This window comes from Liolophura sinensis, chromosome 8, assembly GCF_032854445.1.
Source record: "Liolophura sinensis isolate JHLJ2023 chromosome 8, CUHK_Ljap_v2, whole genome shotgun sequence".
Classification (NCBI taxonomy): Eukaryota; Metazoa; Mollusca; class Polyplacophora; order Chitonida; family Chitonidae; genus Liolophura; species Liolophura sinensis.
In genome coordinates this window covers 49,404,684-49,430,524 of record NC_088302.1, presented here as the reverse complement: position 1 = coordinate 49,430,524, position 25,841 = coordinate 49,404,684, and the positions used below count along the sequence as shown (strand labels likewise).

The following is a 25,841-nucleotide window of genomic DNA, read 5'->3' as shown; positions in this document are numbered from 1 at the left end:
TTTCATATATAAACAATGACTTTGATATTCACTTTGATGTTGACATGAAAGAGGCTTCCTCCAGTATTTCATAACACAGGGTGAATGTACAGATATATAACAAGCCCTACTGGCCACCCGCCAGACACTTTTTTTTTTTTTTACAGAATTGTTTCGTTCATTATTGGTAGATGCGGGGAGATTTTATTACGCTTATATCTACATGTATATTACGGTAATATTCAAATGACTTCTATAGACGAGAAACAAATACGCCAAGAACTTTACAAACATTCTGAAAGCTTTGTTTTAGCAACACCTACATGTTTGAGCCATCAAAATGTCATGTTGAAGATGACAAGACAATCAGACAACTGTAGCATGGAAAAACGGCCATAATTTCGTTGAAATAAACATAATACAAAATTCAATCTGTAACTCGCAATGGTGAAGCCATGTACAAAGTTTCAATTCAACTGTTCGGAATGATGGAACAAATAAAACGTTCTATTCAAACTGACCTTGTGTAATCCACCTTACACATTTATATATGTACGTAGATTTCTATATATGTTTGTCTGAAGCTGATATACATTTGTTTGAAGTCGTTCTATATTTGTTTGAAGTCGTTCTATATTTGTTTAAGTCGTTCTATATTTGTTTAAGTCGTAATATATTTGTTTGAAGTCGTAATACACTTGTTTGAAAAATATTGATAGCTCTATTATTAAAAGTAGGACCTATATGCTAACCAAGTTCAATAAAATGAAGCTATATTCCTGCCACTGAGAGCTGGATTTGAGCATGAATCCGTTCAGTTTGAGTACATTTATATCTAGAGGTAGTGTCTTGAATGCTTGGTAAACTCAACACTTCACTTAGCTATACTTTCTTTTTTGTCACAAACCACATAAGATCAACTTGGTGACGCAATCGGTACAAATATCTAAATTCACAGAAAAAGTTTACACTTTTCATTATTTGAATAGATCAGATATAATAAACAAGACAGATGTATTATAAAGTTGCAAACTTGTACAAACTGAAATATTCTGATATGCTAATTGACATATCTTATGATTGTGATAAGCAGCTTGTCATAAATATTAAAACTTCATCAATTTTACACATAATAAAGAGAAACAGTCCAATAACTTAATTACATATATTGTAAAAATGAGTACACGTTTTGCCACAATACCAGTACATTATAGCCAAACTTCAACACCATAACATATCTTATGATATAACAATTTTTTAATACCATTGCAGTATTTTACAGATGAATTTGTACCACAATGTGGGTGTACGCGTGGTTCTTTCAGGGGAGACAACCCATCCAAGTTACGTTCCTACAAACAAATTACATGTTATATAGCTTGTTAAATTTAACACACTTGGAGAAAACTAACGTAATTCAAATTCACTGATGGATATACAAGAGAGAAACACAGTGGAGAGCTGGGACACAAATACTTCAAGAACCATCCGCACCAGTATTAGGAAACCCATTGCATATTTGTATATCACTGGATCTGAAATCTGACTGCATTTGGATAACTGTATTATATATTGTACAACCCCCTCCATCTAACTCTACTTTCAGACTGATTATTTAGATGGTGTCCCCTCCAGCTTTCATCGGCAACACCGATAATTTGGTCAACCATGGTGATTATTTGGCCATATTTGTCTCCAGTTTTGGTCAGCCATGGTGATTATTTGGCCATATTTGTCTCCAGTTTTGGGTCAGCCATGGTGATTATTTGGCTGTATTTGTCTCCAGTTTTGGTCAGCCATGGTGATTATTTGGCTGTATTTCTCTCCAGTTTTGGTCAGCCATGGTGATTATTTGGTCGTTTTTTCCCCCTCCAGTTATGGTTAGTACAAGCTTCTCCTCGCCTCCTCTCTCAGTCCTCCAGGAAGAAGAAATTCCCAGACTTCTTCTGCTCCACATCCTGTGACAGATGCAAAAGCTTACATGTATATAAACAGCACACGAAAAGATTACATGAACAGCAGAAAAAACTTATCTGAGCAGCAGACGAAAAGCTTATAAATATGAGAATGATCAATACATATCCCTCAGCTGGACTTTCAAAAGGATAGTTCCTTCCAATTACATCACACTTTATTAAAATAACAGACACCAGAAAAGATTGCCAGCCATTTGTCACAGAAATAAGACCCTATAATGACCATGACCTAGAGATTTTAGGCCGATACTGTAGCCCAATCTACAGCAGTGTTTTCCGTATCCACTATACCACTGCAGCACGCACATCTCCAAATGCTTCTTGCGAGTAGGGCTTTATGACATATCAGTACATTTCAGAAATATTATTGTGAATGCACTGTATTCTTAGTGGGACAAGCCTTCATTAAAACTGGGTAGTATATATATATATATATATACTTGATTTATAAGACAGAGAGGAAATTAAAGGATTAAAAAGTCTTACGTCTGGTACTTTTGGTAGAACACTTTGACTAATCATCATACAACAGGCTAATTAAAACCATGCCAGGAATCAGTATTTAGTGTTACCTTTTTATACAATTTTTTATATGATTAAGTTAAATCAAATACTTATAATTCTGTGCTTTCAGTCATGAACGTACTTGATAATAACCTTCTTTTACAATACGCACACCACATTGCTGGCGTGAGACACCAGAGACAAGCAGTCTCTTCAATTCAGTCATAAGCCTACTTGATAATGCAGGGTCTGACACCTACCTCTCATACAATATGCACAAAAAGTGGTCTCTTCAATTCAGTCATAAGCCTACTTGATAATGCAGGGTTTGACACCTACCTCTCATACAATATGCACAAAAAGCGGTCTCTTCAATTCAGTCATAAGCCTACTTAATAATGCAGGGTCTGACACCTACCTCTCATACAATATGCACAAAAAGTGGTCTCTTCAATTCAGTCATAAGCCTACTTGATAATGCAGGGTCTGACACCTACCTCTCATACAATATGCACAATAAGCGGTCTCTTCAATGCATGTTATCTTGCTCCAGGGTCCACTTGAGCATTTGCCACCAAGGCTCCACAAGCAGTGAGAGCAGGAGAAACAGGACATTCCCTCTCAAAGAAAGGGTTTGAACCCGCACCTTGTATATCCTAGGTATTGACAGACATGCACCTTTAACCACCAGACCATGGCCCACTCCTCACTACCACTCATTAGAACCAGGCGACAGAGTGTAAACATACCTTCACTGAGTTCAGCTTGTTGATTCTTGGTCTGAAGTTGTTAGGATCTCGTCTGAATGTGATTGACAAAGACTCCAGGAACTTGTTCATTCCATTGAGCAGTGACTGAGGGCTACAAACATGAAATCAAGAATCTACTATTTTAAATTATTTCCACTGCTTTAAAAATTTCATACTCTATTTCTCACTTATCTGATCAGATTTACAAGTACAGAAACCGGAGTGTGAGGAGGAAATCACTTCCTTATTTCAAGATAACTGCATTGCTGGCGATTTACAACAAAGCACTGGACACTCCATTTGTCACCTTTTTTCCCCCCTCACAGGATATCAAAGCATAAGATATGCAACATTTCTGAACAATAAAATTCATTAATTTATTTATTTGACTGATGTTTTACGCCATACTCCAGGACATTTCACTTACATGACGGCGATCAGCATTATGGTGGGAGGAAACTGGGCAGAACCAATGTGGGAAACCCATGACCACCTGCAGGTTGTTGCCAGACCTTCCCACATACGGTTGGGGAGGAAGACAAGATGAGCTGACATTAACTCACAGCGACTGCATTGGTTAGAGGCTCCTGGGTCATTGTGCCACGCTGGTGTGCTAACTACCTAGGTCATGGAGGGCACAGCTTTATTAATGGATAGTCCTCATAACGATTATGAGAGAGTCCTCTTGAGAAAAATATAATTGTGAATTATCTTGCTTGAATATCAAAGTAAGTGAGTAAAGAAGACAGGAGAACTATGTACCTGTTGGCGAGTGTCTTGATAGATGGTACACCTTCAAACACAATCACCCTGTCAGCCAGGTAAGTGGCCATGATGAAGTCGTGCTCCACTACAAATGCAGTCTTCTTTGCGTGAAGCACAAATCTGAAATCAGAGATCCATGAAAATAAGCTGCTAATGGCAGTTGTTGACGTATGTAAAATAAAAATACATATGAACCTGATTGATCTTTCATTAACATATGTACTTTCGAAATCTTACTTCTTTGGAGTTAATATGTTAAAAGTTCAGCGTTTTATGCCTTCATTCCTCCATCTCTTTGCACACAGAAGAGCAACTTTCTGTACGATTTATGCACATTATAATTTGATCCTGGAGACAAAACAGTATCTGATTGGTGGGTCATTTTCAGGGCTTCACAACAGGTATAATTTTATCAGTCTACAAAGAGTATTACTGTCAGAGTCCGCTAGAATAAAACCCTTTACCAACATGTGAAAAGGCACACCTTTTCCATGATGGTTTCGTACAGAATTAATGTGAGAGCTCCGCAAGAGACTGACCTGAATACTGCATTGCTACCTGCTCCTTGATATCACTATATGTTTCTCAAGCATATTCTGAGATTTCACTAAACAACTCCTACTAGCATCTTCAGTATGCATTCTCACCTTTTGATGACCTTGGCTGCATGCAGACGCTGTTCAGAGTCCAGGTAAGCTGAGGGTTCATCAATCAGGTAGACGTCAGCTGGTTTCCCCAGGCACAGAGCTAAGGCCACTCGCTGTAACTCACCTCCTGACAAGTGCTGGACCTGGGATTCAAAAACAATTGAAAATAAGAGATTGGATCACTACTTCATCGCTTCTTGATGTATTTGATTAGTGTTTTACTCCGTACTCAAGACTATTTAACTTTGGGGGTGACCAGCATTATGGGGGTTGGTAACCAAGGAGAAATCAGGGTAAACAGGCTATGACCATCTGCAGACCTTCTTGTGACCTGAGAGGAAGCCACCATGAGCTGGACTTGAATCCATATCAACCTTAGTGGTGATTAATTGTACTGCACTAGCACACTATCCAGCTTATTGTCGCTTTTTCAGATACTAATGGTTTAGGTTACCACAGGTGAGAACAGTTGCTTGCTTGACATTTAGCCATTGGAGACTCACTTGAGCAGTATCTGACCACTCTCAAATAAGTTATTAAAATTACTCAAGATGATCATATTCTGATACTGGAGTCAACACTTGTATCACCCTGTACTGAACATCTGCTGGTTTATACAAAGGTTCGATAAACTAGACCTTTATTGCCGATATTTCTGCATGTGTACTTCTCTTTTGACAATGTTAGTAAATACAGAACAAACGTGGAACAGGCTGAGTGACCAGTCGTCTCCTTGGTGCTTAACCCATTTTGACTGTCTCCTAACCTGGTTAAACATTTTTAGTTCAATGCAACTAGCTCAGAGTTTTATTTTCTTGATTGAAATTTTCTTAATGCTGTACTCAAGGCTATGTCTCTTAACATGTGTATGAGACAGCAGTCAATTTTAAGGATAGGAAACTGGAGTGTACAAGAAATGATCCAATCAGCTGCCATGATACCTACCTCTTGGTCCATCAACTGCTCTATCTGTAATGGTTTCATGACATCCGTCACAAACTGAGGGTGAATGTAAGAGTCTCGGATTTTCTCATGTAATAACTGTCTCACACTGCCTTGTGATTTGGGACTGATTTTCTGAGGTTTGTAGCTGATATTCAGCACAGGGACTTGGCCTGTCAGACAGAGAGACAAAAACATTGTTATCTTATCCAAATGCTGTGCTTGTAACAAAAGAATCAGTTCACTGAATTGTGAATGATGGCCTCATCTTTGGGAAAAGTGTCTCCGCAAACACAGTGTGTCAGAATTCAAGTGTAATCACAGGCCCTCAGAAGTTCTTAACCAAGAAGTACTGTACATCTTAACCAAGAAGTACTGTACATCTTTAAACTTTTCAACCACTAATGCACTTTTTTCAGTGGAATTTATGTACACAATTACCATGAAAATGATACCAAAATTGATTTGTTGGTGTCACTAAAATATGCAAGATGCATAAAGCTATGCAAATCATTACTTCTCTCAGAATGCATAAAAATAGCAGTTGCAGAGGTGGGTGAAAAGGTTGAAGAATTACGGTAACATTTACACTGACTTTTCAACATACTTCTATAGCTATGCACACAGTCAAATACTCATATCAGATGAAGAATAACTATCTATCTGTGAAAGAACATTAAAATAAATGTGAATTTACCATTGTCAAACATTAACATATATCAGCTAATTCAAGTCCATCTGGAATTGTTCCAAATCTTATTGCCATGTGACTGAATTACAAGAGTCTGGAAAACTGGTCAGCGATCTGTAAAGGACACCCCTACCTCCCTCATCTGGGACTAATCTGCCTGCCAGCATCCTGATGAATGTTGTTTTGCCTGTGCCATTTTCTCCCAACATCACGACGATCTCAGAATCCGTAAACTGCCCTTCATGTATGCTCAATTCAAAATCACCTTTGAACAAAAAAAAACAAACAAACTCAGAAATGAACTAAAAATGCCTGCATAAAGACAAGGACAAACACCAAAACAATGACAAAAACATTCCAATTTATATTTCCTATTAGTCCCTCTCTTTCATGCAAATTTTCTGTCAACGGTATATTCACAAATGACGTCACTGATAAACATACTTGAAACTCAGGACCAGCTTAGAGCCCTCCCCTCCCCCCCACCAATTCAGGTTTTCTTTCCAATATATTTGTTTTAACGGCTATCTCTCCAGACCACAGCAGTATATTCAATTTCTCGATAGAAAGCTGTCAAGTTTTTTGTATTTTTGTAAGCTACACTGTAGGTCATATCTTAAGCCTCATATTAAAACAAAAACAATGTTTCATGTCTGATTTTAAACCAGATTCTACATGTTCAGCCTACAATTCAAGTCAAGTGTTCAAATTTAACACACATTTGTTGAATCAGTAACTCAGACATCACATGTATCTTGATTCGATTCTGTACTAAATGTCCCTTCTTCATAGACTTGGTCAAAACTTATTTATTTATTTGATTGGTGTTTTACTCCGAGAATATTTCACTTATACGACGGCGGCCAGCATTATAGTGGGTGGAAACAGGGTAGAGCCCGGGGGACTTGGTCAAAAGGCAAAAGCACAGCCCTGAAAAGTCAAAATTTAATTCATATTGCAACTGTCAAATTATTGCAGTGTATAATGGTAAGTCTGGCTCAGTTGAGGGAAAGAGATATCCACATTTATTAATCAGATAAAAAGCCGACAACTGAATCATCACTGCCAGTATGTCAACATGAGATATAAGTTCCTAGAATACACGTAAACTTTATTGTTTCCCATCAGAGTTTGAAAGCTGAATCAAGGCTAGGACAAGAATGGTATCTAAATGGCGACATTTACTGCAGGTTTGGGACATGTGGCCAATCTTTTTAGCCAATACACATTGTAATTGTACCAGGAATACACAGTTTTTAACCACATGGTTCGTATATCTAAATGAACAACAAATGCATATCTTTACTTTTCTCTGCTTTTAGCAAATGCCAAAGTCTGTCTTAAAAATTCTGAAGAATTACAGAACTTTTTTACTCCATTCTTTTTTTAGCCCATAGTATTAAAGAATATTTTTATTTTATTGACGGAGATCAAGTCCATAAATGAATGAAATTAGGCAGAACCTGCAAGAAACCATCAGAAGGTACAGAGAGTGAGAGAGCTCAGCAAAACATACAGAGCTGTATAAAACTTCATATGTCGCACTACCTCGTCGGATTGTTCTTTGCACATTCTGCCTACAATTATCAGTTTGGGAAATACAATGAATAACAATATATTTTCATACGAGGTACACAAAAAACGCAGGCAAATCAGACACCAAATTTTTTCTCCAAGTTCATCATTCCAGCTTCCACATTGTTTACGAAGCTGTCAAAACTATAATAATGATCCACAGATGTAAACCATCCTAATTGTAATGCTATACCCAAAATGAGGATCTGCCGGTGAGTTACATGCAGTTTTAGTGCTACCCTAATTCCTCAACCTTTTTGCAGATGAAAGAGAAACTTTTAGAGTAATTTATGCACATTTTTAATCTGATTTTGGGGACAAAACTACATTGGTTGGTTTGACCAATTTCAGGGCCTCACAAGAAGTATAGTTTTACCAGTCAGCATAGAATAATGCTTTCAGAATATGACCTTTCAACCATGGGAAAAAGGTTGAAGAACTACCCTACTTGAATTTCGGCGTCATACAGGACACTCCATCAATTCTGTCTAATATCAAACTTATCAGCCACACTTTGCCAAACACTATCAAATCCCAAGAGGACAAATTCTAAAAGCTTTCTCCATGTACTGGCTCACAGATTTTGGAAAATGTAGGTTAACTATTCGAGTGAAATTAGGCAAAAGTTGTACTTAATCCAGCTCAGTTGAGGGAAAGGATTATCTGCATAATGTTGTATTCAGACAAAAAAGCAGACAAAATAACTCATCACTGCTGGTTACTTCCCATAAATGTTTCTGAAGTCAAGATGATTTGAACTCCTTATTTTTGTAAGCTATTTGGTAGTATAACATGCACCTTTAGATACATTTAACAAGACTGTACTAACAAGTATTTTAAAACTAAGAGTCCGTCAGCAACCTGCGGATGGCTGTAGATTTCCCCTGGGCTCTGCCCGGTTTTCTCCCACCATAATGCTGACCGCTGTCATATGAGTGAATTATTCTCGAGTATGGCATAAAACACCAATGAAATGAATACATAAATAGTAACTAAGAAGAGAAAATAAAAAACAATACAAACCTAATTTCTTCATCATGTTTGGATAGTCATATCGACACATTCTCTTAATCTCTTCCTCTGTTGCTGTTTCAGCAACTTTAAATGTCAATGAAGTTTCTCTGAATCGCAGATTCTCCGTTGGCACAAACCCATCCAGGAAAATGTTGATACCTGTGAAGAACAAGCATCCAAAATGCGTTACAGACAGAGCTAATATTGGGTGTATTTGGGTAGACAAGGATTTATTTATTTGACCTGTGTTCTATGCTGGAATCGACAAAATTTCACATATGCATTTGTTGTGAAGTATATGGTCGGATAAAACGGCCTTCTAGGTAAGAGAAAACTTCCTGATACTAGGCAATGGATGCATCTGCAATAAGTGGTCTCTGGTGGGACATTTGGAACTGTCCCAACAGATATTTAGGTACAGTGAAGGAAACCAAGTATGCAGGTACTTTCAGAAGAGAGAGACCACAAACAACTACATTCAAAACTACCTATATTGTTATTAAATTTTTTTTTGGAACCAAAATAAATATAATGTAGCTCATGTCTGAGTTCTATGGTGACCTCATTCCTATGGAAATCAACACTATATTCAGGATGTGAACAGCAGATAGTCCATTTTATAATCACAGGTCAATGTTTTACTGTACTTTATACCACACCCAACTGCTGTACATACATGTGCTGGTTGCTAATAATGTACAAGTTTCTGTGCACCAGTAGCCGACTCTATAACACACTGTAGAAGCTCCAAAAGCCTTATCAGAGATACAAATATCTATAAACTTTCAAGCAAATGAAAGAAAATGTGTTAACGTGTATGAAATATCCTGAGGTAAACTGGAGAGAGTTAGTAAGTGCTTGGGGTTTAACGTTGTCTTTTAAATTTTTCAGTCATATAATTGCGAAGGAATCACTGGAGTGCATGTAATGTGTCTCCTTGTGGCAGGACGGATTTTCACCGCTCATTTATCTAGTGCTGCTTGACTGAGATGACTTACTGAAGGCAAGTAAACTGCCCCACCCGAGCCATTATACTGATACAGGTCAACCAGTTGTTGCACTATCCTCTTCATGCTGAATGCCAAGTGAGGAAGTTACAACTTCCTTTTTTTAAGGTCTTAGGTTTGACTCGACCCAGGATTGATCCTGGATCTACCACTCCCAAAGCGGACGCGCTACCAACTGTGCTATCGGCGCTGGTGAAGAAGTAAACTGGATACTGATGGGTGTGATCAAAGTCATTATCATTTCTACCGGTTATTTCTTCTTTACATCCACCTCATCATAAAATCTCATTTTTATTTTAATTAAAAATCTCAAGGATTTGTTGGTTATGCTTTTGTCTAAATGTTTTAATTATGGCCCCAATCGGTGCAAACTGTCAAGAGTCATGCTTTTACAATTTACATTTTTACCTGTATCCTTAAAAGTAGACAGACTTTGCTGTCTCTACAAATACTATCACATCAGATATCTCCCTACCGATGTAACATTTACTGCTTCCCTACCTTCCCTAACACTGAAGGGTAAAGTGACTACCCCGTAGGCCCCGGGTACCCCGTAAAGACAGCAGATGAAGTCAGACAGGTAGTCCAGTACAGACAAATCGTGCTCCACCACGATGATAAACTTGTCAGGGTGAATCAACCCACGTATACACAAAGCACACTTTAATCTCTGCTTCACATCCAGGTAACTAGACGGCTCGTCAAACATAAATCTGGAAAGGTCAAACAAGAATACATGTATGATCTGTGACAGTGTAATATAAAAAGGAAAAAAAAAATATTGGTTACTTTTATTGCTACATTCTCACAGTATTTAACACCACATGTGGACTGCTTAAATTCTGAACATAATTTTTTTTTGTGGTTCTAATTTTTTTCCCCCATAACTTAAACCTTGACAACTTCTGGCAAATGCCTGATGACACAACTTTAACAACTACCCACTTGATGTGCACTGAATGACTGGTACTACACGCCAAAAAACTTTTCACCTGCATGACACTGCTAAGTTTTATGGCATATCATAAAAGGACACGTTAATACTAACTTCAACAAAACACATTCTTACATATCTGCCCTCTGAACACACACAATAGCACAGGCAAATCTTTGTAATTCACCACCTGATAAGTCTTCCACATTTCTGTCACGAACTGTGTTTAAATCTGTAAACAAAAACACAAAATACAGTCCACTAGGTATGCATGTTACAGCATAACTTTAACTTTTAATACAGCATAACTTTAACTTTTAATACAACAGAACTTTCACTTTTAATACAGCATAACTTTCACTTTTAATACAGCAGAACTTTAACTTTTAATACAGCAGAACTTTAACTTTTAATACAACACCTTTCAAATGTTTCAAGTAAACAACAAGAGTTTCCCAAAATTCCCAATTCTCAGGGTAAAAATATTAGCAATCTTATTACAATGGCAGACGTTTATTACTTCTTGGCCAATTTCGGACTCTGGTAACATTATAACAATAGTGATAATAATAACAGATAAGTTAAGACAATAAAGCCGACTTTATTTAACATGTAACTGCTTCAAGTATGTTTGGGTCCTACTTCACAGCTGTCCTTTACTTCACTTCTGAAATTCTTTATCTTCTCAGAAATTTTGTGTTTATACTATGACCTCATTGTAATGGAAATCAACATTTCATGTTCAGGATGTGAACAGCAGATTGTCCATGTTTTAATCACAGGTCATTTATTTCACAAAAAAAAACAAAAACAATCCCTAAAGATGGATCTAATGAAGTTTTCTACACTTTTCTGTGAAACAAAAATTCTGAATTATTTTCCTATGAATGTAATTTTTTTTCTACATGTTAACAATATCTAAACTGTTCGTTTTGTCAAATTATTGTGAAGCAGAGAGGATCAAGACATACATGTATTTGAGTGCAATTCTAGATTCTGCTCAACTGGTCAAGAATGAATGAATGATTACGGCTTAACGCCATTTCAACAAAATTTCAGTTACACTACGGCGAGTCGAGATTCAAAGATGGATAGTAATACTATCCTGAAGTTGATAATTGCTTTTATCCCATAATTTACCCGTGTCAGTGATATAACAACTTCTACTGTTTGTTGTTGTGAAAGAAAGGCCATGCTAGCAATCACTTATCATGCATTTTTGTGGAACAGACTTTTGAGTCAATGCAGAAAAATGCTAAATTTTCAACACAGGATTGACTGAATCGTGTGAGTCAAAATAAATTTGAATTCTGTAAACAGTCTGCTTATGCTGTAGACTATATTATGATGGGCAGTAATTTTTCTATGAAAAGCGTCACCTCTTCTGCTCTTGTGTTTAAGGTTTTAATGCCACAAAAACCCTTGAGGCGATGCTTCTACACCGTGGCACCAGTTTCCGTCAGTTTCTTGGTACAAACAGTTTACTTGTTTGGACACTGGATAGGCATAAAATGTATCTTCATGAAATGTGAAAAACAGCAAATCTTGGTGAAAGGAAATAAAGCACTCGACGCTGTAAGCCTAAAACAAGATACTCACAAACACGAGTTCAACCCTCCACAACAGCAGCATGCCTCGGTATCAGATTTTCATGAAATTAAATACCTATAAACTTACTTTACTACTTTGTAGAGCACCCAAAAGAGCACTCGTGTGTGTGAACTGTTCTGTGACCGATGTACCCCAAAATTATTCTCAGATCTAGTCCATTCAATTTGCCACATCAAACACGATAATTGTTCAGAAGGCTTGAAACCAATGAAAATTACACCACTCGTTTAATAAAAGTGATATAATGGGTCACTCATTGTATCTCCTCTATGTATTTCCTATTTGAGAAAACTTTCAACAACCTGTCTGTTTCTTACCTAACTCATCACAGATCCTCTTCTGTATACTTAGGTCATCTTTTTTATCCAGTAACTGTTGTACTGATCCCTGAAATCCATAAAGCAATTCTTGTTACTGTTCTGATAACTTTGTTTCATGTTGCTTTACACATTTACGCTAAAGCAGAGCTCACCTTGCCCACAAATTGTAGCCCCCAGCACTTGACTGACATACAAATATGAATTAATCTCCTAAATTATTACTTTTGATGGTGAAACCTACATTTTCTGCTAAGATATTATCCTACCTACCAAATTTCTTTCCAAGATCAAAAGAACTCTCAGGATCATGCAAAGTGAGTAACTTTTTTATGGACAAACTTTTTGGTCTCAAATAGTTTAGGCACTCTCATCTATCAATTGTTTGTTGCCTCAGGCGCAACAGTCTATACCAGTTCAACTCAAGGATGGTGTACCCAAATATCCAGTATCAAAAGAATCAAAACCTTAGAACTGATATTTCAAGGTTTGTATCGTGAGACAAGCATGCTGACCTTAACTGCCTTGGGGATTTGATCCACATACTGAGGTTTGATGACAGCCTTCAGATCATCCTCTAAGATCTTTGTGAAGTAGTTCTGCAGTTCTGAACCCCTGAAGTATGTCAGGATCTCTGTCCAGTCAGGAGGCTCCTGCCAACATATCACATCACAATGTACACTGCATCAGTAGATCATTTATTTGATCATTTTCTTTGCTAGTATTTCATACCATAATCAACAATATTTCAACCGCTGTAAAAATTCAACCTTTTGAAAAACTAAAGGACATTTCAGAGAAATTTATGCATACAATTATTTTGAAAATGATTTCTTTGCTTTACTAAAGATGCAAGCTTCATAAAACTGTGCAAATTATTTCTAAACGCCCCATACATGTAGTTATCTCAAGGTGTTTCGAAATAGTGGCCGCAGTGTTGGTTGAAACCGCTGAAGAGTCAGGGTATACCATTATTATGGTCATTTTAGCCTTGAGGAAACACCTCACTTTCTTTATTCTACCACACATACCTTTTTTTAGCCCACTCAGACTTTTCTATACCGATACTGAATCACCCCTCTCCCCCACTCAAGCCTTCTTTCCTCTCAACACCAAGTTATTCCCACATTAACTACCCAGTGAAACTATGAAATTCACAACTTACACTAAATCTACCAAGGTTAGGTTTCTGCTTGCCCGCCAAGATTTTGAGAGCTGTGGATTTTCCTATACCATTTGTCCCCACCAATCCTAGCACTTCCCCAGGTCTGGGTATAGGAAGTCTGGGGAGAAAACAATCCTAAGTGATGGTTACATGAAATGATGCTATCACAGAGTACAGTGAAATAGATTTGTCTTAATGAAATAATGTGAAAACCTACAAAATATTCACCTTACAACTTGAAAAAAATCCTGAAAAAAAAAAGCCGTCTGTGACGATAAATTAGCAGCAGTTTACATACCTGTGTAATTTAAATGAGTTTGCACTGTATCTGTGAGTGGTGTCCTTCTCCAGGTTGCTGGGAAGGTTAATAATAGCAATAGCCTCAAATGGACATTTCTGCAAAATAAATATGTTTGAAAGATTTATTTAAGGCAGCCATTTACATCAAAAAAGGATAACAGCTCATTCGTGAGATCAAACTGAAGTAATCAAATAACAGTTCATCTGACAGTGTAAAATTTATTACAGTACATACATGTAACGGTTATCATTGATTTAACAGTAATTTAACAGCAATATTCAGGAAACTGCGTTGTTACCGGGATATTAATGTTAACCACTCTAAGCTGCCAAAAGCTTAGTTTCAAACACAAGTTGACAGATATTAATATTAGCGCATATCACTGCAATCAGGCTTACATGCGGAGAACACAGATGTCAGAGTGACTTGCCAGTGACCAGACCGGTGACCAGATTAACTTCTGCAGCCTTCTTTAATACAAAATTGTTTTTTTCATGATCTAATTTGCATAATACCTTTGCACATATACCACAACCTATACACAGGTCTTCAGAGATGAAGGCTATTTTGTCTGCTGGAGTGACTTCTATACAAAGCTTTCCTGAAATATAAACAAAGATCACTCTTAGTAGCAAGTCGTTACACTGCCTTAATTCATGTGAAGTTCAATTTATGAGAAACCATTGAAAACCAGAAGGTATGTAAGGAAATGTTTTAGTAAGGAACCATGATATGTTCACAGAGTATTTTTCTAGAGCTCCAACGTAATGTTTTGTTGAAATTGTTAGAAAAGCTCTATATCTATTTTTTTTATTTATTTGATTGGTGTTTTACACCGTACTCAAGAATATTTCACTTATGCAATGGCGGCCAGCATCTTGAAACCAGACAGAGCCCGGGGGAAACCCACAACCATCAGCAGGTTACTGGTTTTATGGCCTCAAGAGCAACCCCATTGGTGAGAGGAGTCATTATTCAATGCACCACACTGGCACAGTATCTAGGGCTGCGTACACGTGAACAGTACTATATTTATTAGTAAAATATTTAAGTTTAAATTAGGAAAATGTGTTGGATTTTTCTTTATGATCTCTCAGGATTTGAACTTGAATGTATTCTGAACTGGTTAAAATGCATTTTATGGCCCCTGTTCATATGTCACACACATCACACAACAAAGAAGATAAACTTAGGTAGTATCTGACTGCAATTACCTCCCCTGAACACTTTTCTAATTCTTCAAAGAAAATTAAAACAGGACTCCGTAAATGCATTGATCTAATAAAATGACTTACAACAACAGCAGCAACAAAATCAGAATGAGTCTTTACCGCAAAATGAATTTTTAAAAAATTGTGTAATGAAGTCACTAGACTTGAACTTACAAAATCTGCATCATTTGTTTTGGTACAACCATAAGAAAAATACTCACCCATCCTCACAACTGGACAGGACTTTTTGCACTCCTGACGACATTTCTTAGGCTTGCACTTGTCTGAACTGACAATGGCTATTCTGGTCAGCTTCTCTTTGGACTCCTTAGACATGGTGATATCTAAAGGATGGAAAACAAAACTACAATTTATTATTTATGGGAAAATGCTGATTTTTGCAGATTTCTAAAGTTTAAAGTACTACGAGACAATAAAACCTTTATATTAGAAAGTTAGGTACATTCTGATTACAACTGCAGAAAACAATTCTTAACTAAAATCAGTTATCCCCCCTGGGTTAAATTCACTTTGTTTTAACTTTCTATACTTAAGCTACATGACCAAAGTGTGTTGATGATTGACTCAAAGCAGCAGTGACATCACTGCAAAACTATGAATTCTTCAGTCATATTTAAGGCCAATAACACACAGTAAATCTGCTACTAACAGGACTTCAATAACAGGACCAGCAGACAATACTTTCTCACTTTTCTGTCTTCAGGTAATTGTGAGTGTAACTTTGATCTTATTTAACCTTAGCTAAGCCAGTAAAGGCTATATTCGAACTCAGGAACCCTCAACAGTGTGGACACTAAGATTTCAAGTCCAGGTCCTATTAGACGGTCTGGTCATGGGTTTCCTTTCCTCCCACCATCATGCAGACCGTCTTTGTGTGAGTGAAATATTTTTCAGTACAGCATAAAACACCAATCAAGTAAATAAACTGGCAAAGCATTCCAGTGGGGAAGCCTGTGTCTATATCAGTGTCAATCACTCAACCTGTAAAGCCGTCCTGAGATTTATATTTTCACAAGCTGAAACACCAAACTGTGCATTAAGCATTAGTAAACCTAACATGCCATGACTGATAAGTATGATTTTCCTGAATGAGACTCAATAGCAGTCAACTATTTCAAGTCCTCTCTTTAATTCCCTGGAGTAAATTGACATCAACCGAGTAGTCCCCAAAATCAGCTGACATGTTTCGAGTCTCGCCGAACCAAAAACCATCCATGACAACCACACAAATTAACAAAATACATTTTCAGACACTACACCCACTGTGACCGTAATCCGTCTGTCATCATTTTGATCACTTGTGAGACTGAAACGATCAACGTCATCTAGCGTCAGGCAGAGGGAACCAGCCAAATGGGCAGACAGACTTGCCTAGTGTTACTGTAATGATTGCCACAGGTATTATCTCGCATAAACCATATTTTTTTTCTGCGTTCACATCGATCATGTGACTTGTCCACATGACTATCAGAATGACACGGGGGTCCACACCCATCCAGTCACTTCTTCACTATGCTTAGAGTCCTACAGCACCTGACTTGAAGTCCAGAGATGTTGATCCTCTCGACAGTAAATGCTGATCGTCTCAACGGCAAGTATCCATCCATATTCATTAAAGTCCAGCATCTTCCCTCACTTGTCTTTTATAAAATGGGCGCCATGTAGCCGACAGACAGCTAGATACGAAACTATCCCTCCCTTCTAATGCCAGTTATGATGTCCTTTTTTTTGTTATACAATCAAGCGATGGCTTGTGTTAGTCCCCTTGACATTACATGTACAAATCGTGCCAGAAAACGAAACTGCGCCAGGTTCTCCACGAATGAGGGCAGCATGGGTCAGCCATTTTGTATAAAGCTGCCTGCTGCGCATGCGCGCCGTGTAGATGGCGACCATTTCGTAAATGGCAAGTGATTAGCGAAGAAGCTGGATATTCATAAATATGAATGGATATTTACCTAAGGGATGATCGACATCTCAGGATTTTAACGGTCAGGTGCCCTAGGACCCTTAGCATTGTAAAGGAGTGACTGAACCGACGTGGTAGGTTAGTAGCCTACTCAACTGTTTTCTGGAATTTTACAGTTCTTCCCACCGGGGTGAAGGGGGCCGAGCCATGACTAAGCGAGTGTCAGTACAAACATAAAACAACCTGGCGCAGTCCTCCCAGGCTACTTCTAAACTACCATACGGAGAGTTAACTTATGAGTGCTCATTTCTTCAGTTCAATAAAATAAAATAAAATAAATTAAATTAAAAAAAAAACATGCAGTGAATTTAAATTTTCTCTTTGGTTTTATTGTCTTCTCTACTTTTTAACAGTTCTTGGGTATGACATACGTCGCTTCTCATCAGGAAGCTGCCATATGCTTGGCAATGCCCACATGTACAACAACAACAGCTTGCGCAAATAACTAGGCCTACATTTTGTTACACAAACAATTTGTTCCAAATCGAAAAAGACGTTACCTAAAGTATCACTTCAGATGTAGGAGATGATCATACAACAAGCGGACTTCCCCTGGCTAAAACTGTTGAAGTAATGACTGTCTATTTGTAACAATTTTGTTCCCCGTCTGTCGCCGCCGTGGCGCAATCCGTGGTGAAACCCAAGATGGCGATGTCCAGCAAAACATGCCTGCGCAGTGCGTTTCTGCGCAGCTAGGTAAACTCACTCAACTAACTTGGAACTTTTTCCGAAACTGACAAGTACACATGTTGGCCTACGTCTAAGGTTACTCGGTCCTTGGGGGGATATGGATATTTATTTATTTATTTATTTATTTATTTATTTGGTGTTACGCCCTACTCAAGAATATTTCAGTTATACGACTGCGGCCAGCTATATGGTGAGTGGAAAGTGGTGAGAGCAATGGGAAACGGCCAATCGCAGGTTGATGTCAGGCCTTCCCAAGTACGATCGGAGAGGAAGCTAGCATGAGCTGAACTTGAACTCACAGCGACCACATTGGTACGAGGCCCCAGGGCCATTGTGCCTGGCTGACTTACTAAGCCCTTAGCCACAGAGGCCCCCGAAATGTATTTTTACGTTTAGCATATGCCGGTAACCAATAATATATGCACTATATATGGGGAGGACGATCGATCGATATTAGTACCGTATAAAATGAATGACAGGTACAGAAATAGCCTAATGAATCAGACATTGAATGCTAACCATAAACAACATATTAATTTAAGCTTACAATGTTTAGTTCATTGTGCTGTACATAATACTGTACGGAAAGACCGATCTCCATCCCAGGCGTCTAAGAAGTAAAGTTGACATATAGGCTTATGTATGTCAATATGGCCTACATAGCCTTGGTCATCATGGCAAACAGGCAATTGCTTTTTCACAGATTGCCTTGCAATTTTCTACTTTTTGGATTCTAAAAACACAGATGTACCTAGCTGTTTCACCGAAACATATAGAACTTTACAGGCGTGTTATATTCAAGACCAGGGCATTGACGGAAATGGTTGATGCTACATGTTCGATTAGTATGCTACAAAAATCCAAATAATCAAATTATGTCCGCCATTAACTCTGAACTCTTTGAGTTGTGATACATGCTTAGGGACATATTTACTTGAGGACAAAGTATTGAATAATAGCCCAACTCATCTGACATAGGCCAGATAGGTCGACGTTTAAAAATGATAAGTGGTAGGTCCTATACAGTATAGGCCTTGGACACAGTGCAGGTAGAGGAAGGTTGGGTATAGGCCTATATATACTTTCGTGATGGCTGACAATCCGTGGGTTATCCAGGGCACATGCCCGTTTCCTCTATCCATAACACCGACCGCCATCTGGGACTAATATAACAGATATATATTATATACTATTCTGTTACAGTAGCCCCAACTGCCATCATATAACTGAAAGATTCGTGAGTATAGTGTAATACAACTTACATACATAAATAAATAAATATGTTGTTTCGTATGATTTAGGTCGAAAACAGACTTAGTCTTAAGCTATGGAACTATTCTTGAGCTTATACTTGAAATTAAACGTTACTTTTCCATTTTGCTGAGACAGTTCCTGGAGGTTAGGAGGCTACACGTATACCGGTGAGTTTTGGCAAAAAATACATTGTTAATAGTCAAATGAAATTTTCTTTATTTACCAATAATACAGGCACCTTAAAGTATTGCCCTTCATGAAACATAAATTTTACGAACTTTTGAGATCTCTTTTGAGATTTTGAATTGTAACACATGTACAGACTAATATTTGGGCTGTCTTAAAAAATGACCAAAATTCTCTTGTATTTTGGCACTTTTCTATATTTTGCCCCAAAATCTCCGGTGAATAACGTCTTTGAAATGAAATGTCCCATGCAAGTGTAGTGTATACCAATAAACAAAGTACCGTGAGGCATGATCAGGCCTGACTTTATTGTAAGACAGCTTCCTGAGTTCGGGTCCTGCATTAACAACGGGAAAACGTTTGTTCACGACTCTGGCTAAGCAAACACATGAAAAAGATTTTCACTGGATTACATGCAATGTGTGCGGTGTCCACATAGCTCCTTGGAAGGCAATTCACATACATGTAATCTGCTGGGGACAGTTTAGAGTTAAGTCCCTTGTTCTGTCCATTCTTCATACTGATATGATTTATTTATTTATTTGATTGGTGTTTTATGCCGTACTCAAGAATATTTAACTTATACGTCGGCGGCCAGCATTATTGTGGGTGGAAACCGGGCAGAGCCCGGGGGAAATCCACGACCATCCGCTGGTTGATAGCAGGCCTTCCCACGTACGGCCGGAGAGGAAGCCAGCAAGAGCTGGTCTTGAACAGAGCGACCTCATTGGTGAGAGGCTCCTGGGTCATTACGCTGCGCTAGCCCGCTAACCGACTGAGCCACAGAAGCCCCCTGATCTGATTTACATTAGCCCTGTAGGGCTGTGATTACCTATACATACTATCACAGCCCTGTCTTGTTCCTTAAGCTTACCTTGAACACCTGTGTACTTCCCTTGCTGGCTTCAGTACACTACTGCTGGGCACCAAATAATCTGTCTGTCCATAGTCACAGTCATCACAGCTATCAGTTCTAGGTAGGTGTTCCCATGTGTCATCACTAGTAAACCCACACACGCATGAAACTATTGTGGAAACTGGATAAATTCCAACTCCAATCACCATGGTTGAATGTATACTCCGCCCAGCCCATACAAGGGAGATAACTACTGACACTTCTCACTTATTATGTACTTGTTTAATCATTTCTTCAGTTTTGTTTAATTTATTTTAGAAAAGTTTTTAGTGATCAGTGTTGATTATGGTTTCGGCTAGGTCATTACCGGCGAGACTGATCCTAAACAGTTAGCCAGAATGTGTGTCAAAAGGTTTAACTTGTCTAACAGTGGCAGTGGTAACTGTTTACAATTACTCTCACTGTGAGGAGTATGCATTCAAACTTGGCCGTTGCAGTAGCCATTTATTCTGTTTCCACTATATAGTTTCGTGCTTGTGTTAATTTACTAGTGATGACACATGGGAACACCTACCTGGAACTGATAGCCGAGACGACTGTGACTATGGACAGGCAAATTATTTGGTTGTCTGGAGTAGTATACTAAAGCCAGCATGGGAAGTACAGAGGTGTTCAAGGTAAGCTTATGGAGCAAGACAGAGCTGTGATAGTATATGTAATAACGGCCCTACAGACCTAGATTGACATGTATTTGTTTCTTTGATTGCTCTTTTGCGGCGTACTCAAGAATATTTCACCTGTACGACAATCGTCAGCATTATGGTGGCAGAAAACCTGGCAGAGCCCAGAGGAAACGCACAACAATCTGTAGGTTGCTGACAGACCTTCCCACGCATACCAATATGAAATACAGAAATCAAGAACAGAAAATGCATCAAGTTCTAGAGATATTTAACTGGACATTAAATGGAATAAAGTAAAAATGAGTTAATGCAAATGCATTTAGAAAATATGAGTATGTGTGATAAATTACAGGGGTGGAAACAAACTTCAAGTATGTCTATAATCTGATTTTAACCTGACTTATACATATATATATATGTATATATATATATATATATTCATGGACGGTATTAAGGCAAAAATTCACATTTTCACAGTGAATATATCACACTTTACATTTCCTGTGCAGTAAGGTCCCAAGTAATACTTTGCACAGAAGGATGTACTTCAATAATAAATAGAAACAATGGTTAAATGACTGAACGTGATGATGGATACCACTGAGATACACATCACTTATATTGGTCATATGGCATCTGTCAGCATTCACTTTGAGTTCAAAATGACGATCGAAGATTTGAGAAGGATCTACAAGGTTTTTGCATACTGATTAAGGCTGGGACTGCCACTTTCAATACAAAATCATTCTGACGAATTCTTATTTGAAAATTTTATCCTCATCTGGCAAGCATGGGATAAATAACAAAGGAGTCATGCAGCCAGTATCTTTATATGACTGGTTGGTCAACACTTGTATATTGGCAAGAGAATCCAAATGTCCACTATGTCTGTTTCTCATGTAGCACTCCACAAGGAGTGATCACTTGGGTAGCTGAGATTGTGGTATTTTTGATGTCTTGCCAGAACGCATTGGTTTGCAAATGCTTGATGGCAGATGTAAAGCCTTTCCCATCTTGTATTAGAGGGATACAGAACAGATTCTAACTGGCTGGTGTGAGAGACAGGCATGTCCCGGCTTATAGGAATTATAGGTATGTCATGATGTATTCATGCGTGACCCAGGAAATACTATCTCCACTGTCAGCCAATCAGCTTTAAATGTGCATCCCTTTAAGGTCAGAATGTCTGGAAGAATAAAGCCGTGAAAATGATATGAAGTGATGGGGATATCTACTCCTGGAATGTCGTCTTCCTTTTCTGTCAAGCAAACATTTTACCATCACAATGGCATAAGGACTCAACGGTATCTCGATACTAAAAATTCAGCATGTCATACTCTCTCATAAGCCTTAATGTCACACACAACTCTTCTTTCTTGCCATCCCACTGGGCCTTACTGGACTTGGAGTCAACAGGGTGAGGCAGGTGTAAACCCAACTTACTGAAACCAAAAATATACACAATAAGATTTGTTATTTTGTTAATAAATGTACCATACACTGTATTCTATGGTGTCATACACGTTAAAGAACTGGTGTACAACACAGCAGTGCAATAGTATTACTGTGGCAGGTTAAGAATTCCGATTTTGTGAAAACCCTATGTCTAGATTTTAACTCTCTGTACATACAACACGTGGTAAAATAATGGCCATGACTTCAAGTTTTTCAAATTTCCAAATTAACTTTACATATTTTGATTATAGCCATAGGCTATGTTAATTAGTACATAAAAGACAAATGAAGCCCTAAAACTTACAATTTTGGTCATACATCTTACCATCCTGTATTCGCCCTAAATAGCACATTTTCAGAAGCAAACAAGCAAACAAAGGTCATAAAATGTCAGCTTTGGTTCTGAAAGCTTAGTCACTAATTTGGCAATTTGATTATTAAATTTCAGGTTGTACATGTACCATGTAAGGCCATTACAATTACCAGCAATTTGTCCTAATATCTATTTTCTAAGACTGGAATATTGAACATGCCATACATTGAAACCCACATGAAAAGGATGAATATTTACAGTCAATAACATATATATAAACTTACAACTTTGATGACCTACAGTCCAGGAATTTGGTTTTTACATCCAACTGTACATCAGCTATTTTTGCACCAGGTAAGTGAATTTTTACCTGTTGAATGAATGAGTGTAGGGGCACAATGTCAATGTAAGAAAATAAAGTTCGAGACATTGATTTAATGCTAATGTTAGGAACATGTATCATCTCAAATGAACTTCACACGTACACATTGTATCATTCAGTACCAGGTGTTCAAACATAAACTACAAAAATAATCTATACCTACATGTGTTTAGTGAGAAAGCTTTTTCACAAATGAACGATTAATGGCTTGAGGAATAATTTTCTCACCGTAGAAATAGTTTTCTGAACTGAAGGTAGAACAAAGTAACTACTGTACGCACCACAAGCAATAATATTATGCAGATGTGAGTAAGGGTAATCAATATTTCTCTTGTGCAGACAGTTATATATACTGACATTCCTACACGTATGTAACTAATGCAACTGTGTCAATAAAAACTTCATTTTTTTTGGAGATGAAAGAAGTAAAGCTGCCAATGTACATGTTAGCTTACCACCATATCTTCACAGCTAGCAGTGGTTGGAGTCTTATTGCTCATCCCCAGAAACATGTCTTCTGATGTTACAGCCTGCTTATACACAATCTCATACCTGTACCAAATAATCACACAAAACTGAAGAAGTGTTTTGGGAAGTACAGCTTGGGTAAAACACACAGAATAGTTGAAAAATATGCAAAGCAGTTTTGGAGTTTCAATTTTGACTAGAACAGAGGTGTATGGGAACACACACAGCTGGAGACAAAGGTACCTGACAGATTTTATGATATATCAGACATGAGAAATACAGGAACAGGTAGATAATGACAGTGAACAATGCCAGTGTATAATGTATCCATTGCAATAAATTTCGCCTTCCTGACTGCTCGGAATAATGGGACGGACACACCATGCATAAGGACGAAAGGACATACAGCACTTATTTTAGGATTTCCAAGCAATATCTTGCGAAGGAATAAGAAAAAATCTGATACAATACATGTACCAGAATGATTTATGCACCTTTCTGATTTGCTTTTGGAGACAAAACTGCATTGGTTGGGTTGGCCAATGTCAGGGCTTTACAAAAAGTACAATTTTATCAGTCTACACAGAAAAATGCCGTTGGAATACGCTTGAATAAACACCTTTGTTTTCTCCCGAACATGAGATAAAATTGAAAAATTACAGTATGTTCAATCTAAGTTTTTATTCACCCATGTGCCTATCACATAAACACAAGTAGTACATACTCAGGCTGAGGTCTAGGGTCATAAATATCATCGAACTCGGAGCCTTCTGGCACTTCTTCAGCTTCCCAAATGTTTTTGCTATTGGGCTTCTTTGTGGAGGTTTCTAAAAAATGGAGAAATAAGTCTGTCATTACTAGAAAAATGTCGTTCAACATTTACTGAAGCCAAATTTTTCACAAATGTGGGAGTAAACTGGCCTACTGGTATGCTATAATGAAAATACTGTGAATGATACAAAACACTGATCTAACGTGAGGTGTTAAACAAAAGTGATTAAAGTTAAGGCCTTACAGCAGGCTGGGTCAATCGATAAGGGTTTGCATACATATACATTACGTTCATCTGTGAAAATAATCTCACATTAGAAGTGAAGAAAAAGGAACCCAGACTATGTTTCGGAAAAGAATCTGTTGTAATTGTGGTCTTAAATACCATTTAAGTTAACTTGCCATTTATTTTTGTTGAAACAGTCTTTGTGGGCCCAATATTTCCTGGATTGAACTTGTTCACGGATGAGCTAGGCTGTGCATGGGAAAAAACAACAGAAACATTAACACATATTTAAAGACAAGAAAGGGGAGATTCACATTATTAGTAAAGAATAACACGAGTCCCTCACCAATGCGGTCGCTGCGTGTTCAAGTCCAGCTCATGCTGGATTCCTCTCCGGCCGTACGTGGGAAGGTCTGTCAGCAACTTGCAGATGGTCGTGGGTTTCCCCTGTGCTCTGCCTGGTTTCCTCCCACCATAATGCTGGCTGCCGTCGTATAAGTGAAATATTCTTGAGTATGGCGTAAAACACCAATCAAATAAATAAATAAATAAATATGGAGGAACACAGTCAGGACCGTTTTGATACTGCACAAAACATTATATGCTTTGCAGCTGTGTAAGTTTACATTCACCTCAGTTATATGAGTACGGGTCCAATCAACATAGTGTCTGTTATACCGGTTCAAAAGGATTTTATAATGATGACTAAAAGTAAGAACTAGTAATAATTTTTATAAAATATTCTATATGATGGAGGTCATGTCACCACCCTCTTGTGTCAAAAACAAAATGGCTGCCCAGTGATAAACCAATTGGGGAAAAAAGTCACTTTTCTGCCACTTCGCTAGCAACCACTAAGACCTCGTTGTACAAAAGACCATCACAAGAGCTCTGCAGAAATACTCAGATTATCTGGAAAACTGAAAATGGTACAAATCCAGCTGACACAAGATGGACATAACTGTTTGGTGATGACTAAAAGTAAAAGTAAGGACTAGAAATAACTTATAAGGTACATGCCTGATCTTCATCACTGTCTGACTCTTCATCCTTTGGCTTGAGGAGATGAGCTAAGGCAGCTGCTTGTAGCCCACCAAGCTCCATTCAAAAACTTCTAGAGTACCTCCAAAGGAATCTGTAAAATGTATAGTTACACTTGAAAAAGATTGTTCCTGTTTC

General features: G+C 37.9%; 3 protein-coding genes across 5 annotated transcripts in view; 1 reads left to right on the top strand and 2 right to left on the bottom strand.

Annotated features, from left to right (window-relative positions):
* Positions 1-21,466, bottom strand: LOC135474100 (ATP-binding cassette sub-family E member 1). 3 transcript variants are annotated; one of them, XM_064754104.1, is made up of 16 exons: positions 21,162-21,466; positions 15,610-15,732; positions 14,693-14,778; positions 14,175-14,272; positions 13,877-13,994; positions 13,227-13,364; positions 12,712-12,781; positions 10,919-11,015; positions 10,351-10,562; positions 8,852-9,001; positions 6,387-6,518; positions 5,566-5,735; positions 4,621-4,763; positions 3,971-4,093; positions 3,209-3,320; positions 1-1,937 (listed from the first exon to the last, which is right to left on the bottom strand). In XM_064754104.1, exons 2-16 carry the CDS (start codon positions 15,722-15,724, stop codon positions 1,890-1,892), a joined length of 1,812 nt encoding a protein of 603 aa, XP_064610174.1. In that variant the 5' UTR covers positions 15,725-15,732; positions 21,162-21,466; the 3' UTR covers positions 1-1,889. The 3 variants fall into 3 exon arrangements, with proteins under 3 accessions (XP_064610174.1, XP_064610172.1, XP_064610171.1); XM_064754102.1 differs by lacking the exon at positions 21,162-21,466 and adding an exon at positions 17,879-18,173 and having other exon boundaries at positions 15,610-15,752; XM_064754101.1 differs by lacking the exon at positions 21,162-21,466 and adding an exon at positions 17,879-18,173.
* LOC135474099 (leucine-rich repeat-containing protein 74A-like) overlaps positions 19,122-25,841 on the top strand; it is a 25,485-nt gene continuing 18,765 nt past the window's right edge. The window contains exon 1 of the mRNA XM_064754100.1: positions 19,122-21,041. Coding sequence (XP_064610170.1) covers positions 21,018-21,041 — 24 coding nt within the window. The 5' untranslated portion in view covers positions 19,122-21,017. The remainder of the gene's footprint in view (positions 21,042-25,841) is intronic.
* The window catches only part of LOC135474101 (dynein axonemal assembly factor 6-like), a 4,122-nt gene continuing 204 nt past the window's right edge, over positions 21,924-25,841 (bottom strand). The window contains exons 2-7 of the mRNA XM_064754105.1: positions 25,683-25,797; positions 24,839-24,911; positions 24,390-24,492; positions 23,653-23,749; positions 23,100-23,185; positions 21,924-22,489 (exon numbers count right to left, since the gene is read on the bottom strand). Of these exons, the coding sequence (XP_064610175.1) occupies positions 22,363-22,489; positions 23,100-23,185; positions 23,653-23,749; positions 24,390-24,492; positions 24,839-24,911; positions 25,683-25,766 (570 nt within the window). The 5' untranslated portion in view covers positions 25,767-25,797 and the 3' untranslated portion in view covers positions 21,924-22,362. The remainder of the gene's footprint in view (positions 22,490-23,099; positions 23,186-23,652; positions 23,750-24,389; positions 24,493-24,838; positions 24,912-25,682; positions 25,798-25,841) is intronic.